The sequence below is a fragment of the Phalangium opilio genome, unplaced genomic scaffold, assembly GCF_054372755.1.
Source record: "Phalangium opilio isolate 3A_F unplaced genomic scaffold, DU_Popi_V2 ptg000017l_1, whole genome shotgun sequence".
NCBI lineage: Eukaryota > Metazoa > Arthropoda > Arachnida > Opiliones > Phalangiidae > Phalangium > Phalangium opilio.
Window position 1 is genome coordinate 4,935,139 of NW_028324151.1, and position 8,835 is coordinate 4,943,973.

Below are 8,835 nucleotides of genomic sequence, written 5' to 3' on the forward strand. Positions count from 1 at the left end.
TTTAGAGTAAAACAATTAAAATTGTCAATTGCAGCTTGACAACCGCGTAATATTTTAAAATGTGTAGCGTAACGTGGAGAAACGTTTAAAATATTGCACCCTTATAATTTCAATTGGTCGCTGGACACAAAGTAACCGGACTTGGAATCGATTCATTTTAAAATTGTTCAGTGGTTTAGCGGTCGTGTCAGGACTACTATTACTGCTAACAACCGCGTAATGTTTTAAAAAAAATATGTCACGTGACGTATAAAGTAACGTATAAAATCCTTATAATTTCAATTCAATTGGTCGCTGGACACAAAGTATCCAGACTTGTATCGATTCATTTTAAAATTATTCAATGATTTCGCTGTCGAGTCATGACTACTATTACTGCTGCTAACGCGAGACGCGTCATACGGTGGTAAAACTACAAAATCACCGGGACAACGTTGATAATTTTGGTTGTTACAAACCACGTGTTTACGGCAGATATCCCCGATAATATTACTTGGAGTTGTGTCAATGTGGTCGTCTTCCAAAAAAGGTTGTTCGTGTGGTCTATACGGAGCTAATTTGGATTTTCTTACGTAGGCGAAAGGGTTTACGCAATGATTTTCGTCTGGTTCTGGGTAATTGAATGCGTTTTTGATGAGCATTTGTTTAGAGACTCGAAATATCGGCCGTTTCAATTCTTCGCGACGCGCTTTAAGTCGCTCTAATTTGGTTCCTGGTGGGGATACTCTTCTTGCCTATTGTTTAATTTTAAAGGGTAGACGGCCGTTTGAAAAGAAAAGTAAATAAGATTAACAATGGTCAGGGATAGATTTAATTTTAGAAGTAGGAATGGAGAACGGTTAGTATTTACTTCAGTCCGACTCATAGACCACCCAGTATAGAGCCCCTCCCTCCAATACGTAACGAAAAGTTTAAATTATCTTATTGGCTCAGTTTTAAACTACGTTTGGATGACGTTGCTAACGGGGACGGCGAAAAATACGTAATTCCCTTTTACCTCTGTCGCTACGACCCGCCTCTTCTTTCATACCCCCGTCCCGAGGAAGGGGGTCCGGGACTTTAACGAGCGCCCAGATTACTCTTTTCTCCATTCCTTCTTCTAAAATTAAATCTATCCCTGGCCACAGCTACCCTACAGCGCCCTATACTAACTATTACCATTAAAACCTATAAGGAAATAATTTAATTTACTTACCTCTTCTCGAAATCTGCTTTTCAACCACATAATTCTATTCTTTTCTACTTCGAATTTGAAGTGGTTTATCAAGGCGGCGTGGTTCATTATTGGCGGCACCCTATTCAGGTCAATTGGAATTTCTCCACTTTTCGCTGTAACCCATTCCATTATCAATTCACTCGTTTTCTTTGACTCCAATGTCGTCGCATCCTTCTCAAGTTGAACACCAACAATCTTAGGATTAGAGTCTGCCATAATTGAACAGGAAACCGTCATAATTTTCAATTAAACTAAAGTGAATCATGTATTTTCACAGTTGCAAAATAGTAATTTTAGACCAGGTTTTTTTAAGGAATCAATGTTTTTAATGAGAAATCAAAAATAGCCTTCCATTGGGTGCACATGGAGTAATTTTAATGGAGTGAAAATAAAAGCACATTTAATTATTGCTCCATGGAACATTAGTAGCAGCCAATGGAAAACGGCCTTACATTACAATCATACTTCAATTTGATTACATTTAATTGAAATTAAACTTAAGAGGTTGGGAGCTTATGGGTGGTAAAATAGATATTTGAAATGTAAACATGAAGCAAAACAGCGGTCTGCTTTCATCCTCGTTGCAAATCAAGGACAACTTTAATACGTAGGTACCCTGCGGAAATCAGTTAAAGTGATTTCAATATAAATTATTGCATGAGATACTTGATATTCTCCTTGTTTTCGCATTAAATACAGTACTTACAGCTGGTATGAACCAGATGGGACCCGCTTTTATAAGTGAATAGGTATTGTTAGCTTTCAGTGGACATTTCAATGTATTCTTGAAGTCTTCGCAGGCATTCGGTTGTACCAAAGCCAATGGGATAAAGGGAAAGTTGAGTCCGGGTAAGATGGGTTGAAACCAAGCCTTCGATGTAACGTTGACACAGTTCCGATCTAAGGGTACACAATGACAAATACCATTTATTCATGTACTGAAAATTGTGTTGGTAAAACGCCAATCTTTATAAGGCATGGCGTCATTTTAAAATTTTTACCACAGAAAAAGGTGATGTTCATTCGTTGATCGTTTACGCTCTGAACTACGCATGGTGGGTTAGGTGGGCAACTTCCGGCAACTGCTAATGGCGGTTTCGCTGTGGTATCGTCTGTAACCATAATTAGAAGTTAAGAAAGAAATATGAAATTACCACGGTCGTCATTTTTGAAAGTCGCTTAATTTATGGACTCAAATTTTGGGGGTTAAATGATCAATTAGTCGAGTTATAAAATCAAACAGAGTTCACAAAATTTAATTACCGTTGATTTAAACTCAGTAATTTAGTTATGTAACTTACCACAAGCTTGAACTAAGGATCGTACTTCGTTATTCTCCAATTGACAATTAACACCAACTCCCCAAATTAAAAATAATCCAAAGCTAATCACAAAGGTCTGCGTCATGGCCATTTTACTCAGCGTGCTGTTTTAAATTTGCCTATATTCTGTTCGAGATCGCGCTAAACAAATTAAGAATTCGTGGAAGAATGGACATTGATCTTGTTATGATACGCGGACAATATTTTTATTACTGATAATTGTTGATGTACAAATAAGTAAACATTTCTCAAACCACAGCGGAATTTTACCCTTGCGGTGGGATTGGTTGATTAGCAGGAAAGCCTTGGATCGGGGGCATGGCGGGCTGGGGGTTTGCGGGAAAACCTGGGAATCCCTGGAAAGCTGGGGCTGGGGCTGGAGCGGGAAAACCGGGAAATCCCTGGAAAGCCGGCTGTGCTGGAAAACTGCGAACCTCAGTTCCTCCAGGAGCTGGAAATCCAGGGAAGGTCGCTGGTGGCAATGGTTGAAACGCAGGCATTTTGGGCATTTCCGCTGGGTCCACTTGAAGCTTAAGCTTGACGCACATTACCTCATCGTTCGGAAATGAGCAATTAGGGCCAAGTGCAGCTTGCCATCCTGGGACTGATTCGCAACATAAACGAACGAGCAGCTGAAATTCCATCTGTAACGTAATGACGGTAATGGTTTTGAAACCAGTTGTAATCACAACAAGGTTGTGTTAAATTTTAGTTTTCTTACTTTGGTTACGACCAATGGCATCACTTGTTCATTTTTTTGTATGCTTACTGTTTGACCAGGTAGAATAGGACATTTGACTCCTTGAGTGCATAAATCGATGGGTCCTGGTGCCACTGGTAAGAAGTTGTTACCAGTCAGAGCGCTAGAGTATTGGGCCCTCATGGTCAAGGACGCGCAAGCCCCTAATTTGGAATTAATACGGGATTATTATTTAATGAGACCATATGTTCATACGATATGTTCCATAAGTTTGTCACTGATTTGTGACAGCTTATAATGAAGTGACGTAGGTCATAGATTCAGGGTAAAGCGACGCCTGGTGAGGCGCTGCCAAAGGCTTAGTATAGACTAAATATGAAGATGGAAGACCTGCAAAATTAACCACCGAGTGTAGGACTTCAATTCTCGCTTCCGTCGTTCTCGAACTAGCTCGAGCTGTAAGTCTAAGACTAGCATTACGAAGTATAGGTAGTGTCATACTTATGGAAAATATCTTATAAACTTATGGTTTGACTCTTTTAACTTACCCGGGATTATATCTATTTTCATTGAAACGTTGTGCCCCACTTTGACGTTACAAGTTCCATCGCAATGACTAGCTTCCAATGCAAGGGGTAATTTTGACGAAGCTGGAATGACCAACTTTAACTAGAACGTCTTAATTTTCACCCCCCCCCCAGTTTCGTTACTTACCCACGCACTTTTTTATTCCTTTAGCTTCAAGTTCTTTAGCGATGTCCTTTCGACCTTTAGGGTCATTTTGTCCTAAAGCTACCCCAAAGAGACTATTGAAGATGTAAAATAACGCGATTAACTCGAAATTCATTTTGATTATTTTACGTTTAATCATGGTGTAGTGAACAATGAAGTTCTATATATGTTTAAAGGAATTTAATGAAGTTTATTTCGTATGTAGTAGGTAGACTTTGCAATGTTTACTTATAATAGAAAATCCAAGGTTCGCTTACACGCGTACATTTACAATTAATTTACAAGTTATTTATTTAAAAATACTAAAATTCAACCTTAGATGTTCCATAAGCCAGTCTAATGTAGGATTCTACTGTAGTTTCCCAACAATAGGTTTCCAGCCACTTATAGTTTGTAAAATGTAATTAGAATGACGTTATAAAAATCATTTATAGACTTTGTTTACAAGAATTTATCACCTTTGTTTACAAAAATTTATCAATTTTGAACAAACTTCGTACTAAAAAAAGTTATCAATTTCAAACGAATTTCTTATTAAAATATTGAAATTAAAAAAAAAACGTAATCGAAAGGTCAATTTGCAAAACAAGGAAAGAATGGTAAAGAATAATTGAAATTTATTTAGATAAACTTCCGGGTTTGGAACTTTATCAACTGTTCAAACTTCCGGTAAATCGACACCTTCATAAAGCTTCATGGTTTGGCGGTAAATTTGCATGAACCTCTTTTGTTCCTGCCTATCTCTGGCGTCTTTTGAGCAATGCGCCAAGAGAACGGAGGTTTCGAGGACCAATGGACTTGCCGGAACTTCTTTCAAGCATTTCAACGTTTCTTCACCCATTTCTAGGGCCAGAGGATAGTTTGAGATTTTGTAGGCCATTTCACAGACGTTGAAATACGCCACAGCTTTAAAGACGTCACTGTACTGACTAGGTTCTTCGTCGCCAAGGTCCGTTACTTCTTTCAGGTGCTCGAAAAGCAATTCCAAGTCTATTGGACGATCGGTAAAAATTTTACTAGCAGAAATGAAATCTAGCAGCCTGGTGATAGCGAATTCCCTTTTCTTTCGCATCTCTTCCGGTATGGTGGTTTCATATTGGCATAGTGGACATGGGCAAACGACGTCTCTCATCTCTTTCAACGTGTTGTGGCGTTCGGAATACATCTTAGCTGGATCGACGTGAGCCATGATTAGTTCTTCGCCCCGTTTGAGGTCTCTCAGAGCACGAACTATCAGGAAATCTCCATTTACACGCCACAAAACGTTAGCCTCGATGCAATTGTGCTTGATGAAGGATGGCAGGAAGAAGAGTCCGTATTGCGAAAAGATTGGAGGAAATTCTTGGCATGCGAAGCCATTGTACTTAACAATGGCATCAATTCTGGGTTTGTCTATCTCACCGTAATTGTCAAGGTATCCGTATTTCGGACCTCCATACATCTGGTAAACAGTCTTTCCATCGAGAGTCTTGTCATTAAAACCGTTCTTAACACCTAAACTAAGAAGGTAACTCATCGGATGTTGTTTATCAATCCATAGACGCCCGTATTCGTAATTGAAGGCGTATTCGTCACCAACTTCCGGAATGACGATATTCAAGGAACGGGTCGCGAGAACCAAAGATCCCGCTTCAATATCCTGGTTAATTTTCAATCCTTTTCGTTCTCTGTTTGTGAAAATTAATTCTGGGCGTTCGAAGATGGTAACCAATTTGTCATAGTCAGCGTAGTTATAGCGCGTCCTTGAAATTCGACTCGAGTACAAGCGCAAGAAATCGTACTCCCCCAATTCCCGTTGCTTCAGTAACAACTCTGTGTGGTTCATTAAGCGACTTATTTCCTTGCGAGCTGTTTTGGTCTCGAATTTTCCATTGTCCAGTCTCTCCTTCAAGTAATTTAAACTTTCGTCGTATCGTTTTTGCCCGTTGAGAGATTTCGCCTTCCTCGAAATGGCTTTGTAATTATCCGGCTCTTTAGATAACACCTGATTACAGTCTTGTTCGGCTTTAACATACATGCCCATAGCTAAATAGGCAGTGGCCCGGTTAACCAAGAGTTCAGGATGGTTGGGGAAAATGTCGAAGGTTGCGTCGTATGTAATCAGAGCCCTTCTGTAGTTCTTCTTGGCTAGCTCTCTGTTACCTTCTTCAATTCTCAGCCTGAAGTCTTGGTAGCGCATATCAATAAATACTTCTTCAACATCCGGACTGTCTTCCGTTATTTCGGGTAAGGGCTTTTCAAATTCTAAGTTACTGAAGATTGTATTCTTCAAATCCGTACCGAAGATGAAGAAGTCTTCTAGGTTTTTACAAATTACTTCATAGAAATCAAGTTTCGTAATGATCTTGATTTTTGGGTTTCTTACGGTAACAACGCAACCCACGCATAGCAAGTTCTGCACGTCTTCGTTTCTGCTCAAAAAATTGCATATTCTGACTCGAATTGCCAAATCACACTGCGGATCCTCAGCCAAAAAGATAACGCAGGTTTTCCCTTTGTTCTTGCAACAGGCGTTTGTCGTGCTTTTGAAGACAAATGAGATAACGCGACAAAGGAGGTATTTACTCGCTAAAACCCTGTCGGGGTTCTGAGCTAGGGTCAAGATGTCAACTCTATCAGCAGTTTTGAAGTTTTCTTTCTTAGTAATATCACGACTCGGTGAATGTGGTAGAAGATTCGACGCGGCTGAATGTTCCGCGGTAACGCGACGTTCGAAACGGTTCACCAAAAATATAAGAGAAACGCGATCAATGGACATAATAATGTCATTGTCACTGACGCCCTCCAACGCGTATTTTTCTGAAATTTCTTCCGCGGCGGTGGCCATTTTATGATTCCAGTACAGCGATCCGCAAATTGAAGGCTGAACTAGTACCTTTGAATTACACTGATGTTAATAACTTCAATTTTGCCTTTCGCAATATCTAACTTCATATTTTTTAGCAAGTGCAAACTCCTGATTAAAAAAACGAGTATAAAATACAATCATGAACTGTAACCATTTTGAATTTGCCGCCTTGGGACATCAGTTTTGTATTTTTTTTTTGTGGTGGTTGGTGGGGTAAGACCAGGGTTGTTCATAAGGCACTAGCCAAGGTATTTGACTACTAAAAGAAATCGGAATCCGGGGGGGGGGGGTGGCTCACTAGTCAACTTGACTAATGAAAGAATATGCTTATGTACAGCCCTAGATGAGACCCTGAGAAAGGCTTAGTCGCGGAGTACATGTAGAGGTCATTTTGAATAAATTTTTTTAATGAGTTTTCTTGATGATATCAAAAAACTGCCCTCGCAGAAAGCTTTAAGAAAAGTAGAAACTAAAGTTCAATTTATAGATGGTAGCTTTGTGACTGAGAGAAAATCAGCTGATGGAAGTTTTGTGACCTCTAATGTTGAATCTGAGAAAGGTCATGGCTTTGTTGTTGACCTAAAACCGGATATTCAAATTGGGCGCGTTTTACCGGGGCTACTTTTAGGTCTGTCTGTCATCTCTTTGGAGGTTTTGTTTTTATTCAACCAAGTCTTAAAATCAATATGACGTAATTTCAAAAGGTTCCCAAGATGTAGCCCAAGATGAACTTCTTTTGAAACAAAATAACATAACACACATTCTGAACTGTTCTGGAGTCAAATTAAGCCTAAATAAAGATCTCAAGATTAGAGTTAAGACTCTAAACATATTAGACCTTCCTGAAACTAAAATTGACATATATTATGATGAATGTTTTGAATTTATTGATGAATCTCTTAAATCAGGGTGTGTTTTAGTGCACTGTAATGCTGGTGTCTCAAGAAGCGCCACCATAATCATTGCTTACATCATGAATAGATTAAAATTAAGTTATGAAGAAGCGTTTAACAAAACTAAAGAAGCTAGACCCTCAATTTGTCCCAATGCAGGCTTTATTGAGCAACTGAAACAATATGAAGTTTTCAATTCAAAAACATGATTATTTAATTGATTTTTCTCATTTAATTTAAACAGACACAAATTAAATATAATTTATTAATAAAAGACTACATTATTATTATTAGTCTTCTTTTCTTGTGTTTTATTTCCTATGCTTTTTATAGATGATATAATAATTTCTTGAATGCTGTGAGAAAAATAATTAATTAGAAATTTAATTAGTGTTTAAAAGTGGTCCAGGGAATACTTACTTCTATTTTAATTTGTCAAATAATGATTTAGAAACACAATGATCCACACAGTGCAAGAAATCATAAAGCTCCTCAGTACAAGTTTCACCCGGTTGACCTTCACCTGTAATATATAAGGTACATCATTTTTATTAGTTTTTAAGACTAACCTTGCGTGATTTTTTTGCATAATTAATGTAAAATTTAACTTACCGGCGCTTAATTTGGCTGCACATTCCTGCATACGCTCATTTAGTGCTACACATTTAGCTTCCTCAGCACACTTTTCCTTCAGTTCAACTTGGGGATCGATCAAATCAACCTCTTCATCTTCTACTTCGGGTTCTTCTTCCGCTCTAGCGGAGGTTAGGGCCGAAACTACGGGCTTTTGGAAAACCATACTTAAATCTAAATTACTAATATTCATTTAGAACTAATTAAACGGTAATCAAATCAACCCCGGCGTTGAACAAGCGAGGATTTCAGAGATAAGTCTTAAGCCTAAAACGGAACGGAGAAGGTCAAAATATGGGATCACCGCTAGATGGAGAACACTGCATTACGGCGTCCTCAAGTTGCTATGGAGCAATATTCAAGGAGTTCTATTCAAATGGAAGGCACTTTTAAGGAATCTACATTATCACTCCAGTAAAACTACTCCATGGGCAACTCCAATGGTAAGTCGCATATGCCGAACTGAACTGAACAGACTCGGTTATACCGTT

The 8,835-nt window shown here is 38.6% G+C and overlaps 4 protein-coding genes across 4 annotated transcripts; 1 reads left to right on the forward strand and 3 right to left on the reverse strand.

The window, feature by feature from the left end:
- Positions 1–136: 136 nt before the first annotated feature.
- LOC149702643 (uncharacterized) lies at positions 137–2,629 on the reverse strand. Its single transcript, XM_089867137.1, has 5 exons — positions 2,518–2,629; positions 2,218–2,328; positions 1,919–2,116; positions 1,196–1,425; positions 137–734 (listed from the first exon to the last, which is right to left on the reverse strand). The coding sequence occupies exons 1-5, from the start codon at positions 2,627–2,629 to the stop codon at positions 279–281; spliced, it is 1,107 nt and encodes a 368-aa protein (XP_089723263.1). The 3' UTR covers positions 137–278.
- Positions 1,495–4,109, reverse strand: LOC149702644 (uncharacterized). The gene is made up of 6 exons (XM_089866514.1): positions 3,953–4,109; positions 3,787–3,888; positions 3,260–3,441; positions 2,218–3,182; positions 1,923–2,116; positions 1,495–1,832 (listed from the first exon to the last, which is right to left on the reverse strand). The coding sequence occupies exons 1-4, from the start codon at positions 4,107–4,109 to the stop codon at positions 2,805–2,807; spliced, it is 819 nt and encodes a 272-aa protein (XP_089722640.1). The 3' UTR covers positions 1,495–1,832; positions 1,923–2,116; positions 2,218–2,804.
- A 2,953-nt stretch (positions 4,110–7,062) lies between these two features.
- Mkp (MAP kinase-specific phosphatase) lies at positions 7,063–8,001 on the forward strand. Its single transcript, XM_089866516.1, has 2 exons — positions 7,063–7,446; positions 7,523–8,001. Exons 1-2 carry the CDS (start codon positions 7,227–7,229, stop codon positions 7,918–7,920), a joined length of 618 nt encoding a protein of 205 aa, XP_089722642.1. The 5' UTR covers positions 7,063–7,226; the 3' UTR covers positions 7,921–8,001.
- LOC149702646 (cytochrome b-c1 complex subunit 6, mitochondrial-like) lies at positions 7,856–8,633 on the reverse strand. Its single transcript, XM_089866518.1, has 3 exons — positions 8,324–8,633; positions 8,132–8,234; positions 7,856–8,067 (listed from the first exon to the last, which is right to left on the reverse strand). Exons 1-2 carry the CDS (start codon positions 8,535–8,537, stop codon positions 8,134–8,136), a joined length of 315 nt encoding a protein of 104 aa, XP_089722644.1. The 5' UTR covers positions 8,538–8,633; the 3' UTR covers positions 7,856–8,067; positions 8,132–8,133.
- Positions 8,634–8,835: the final 202 nt, after the last annotated feature.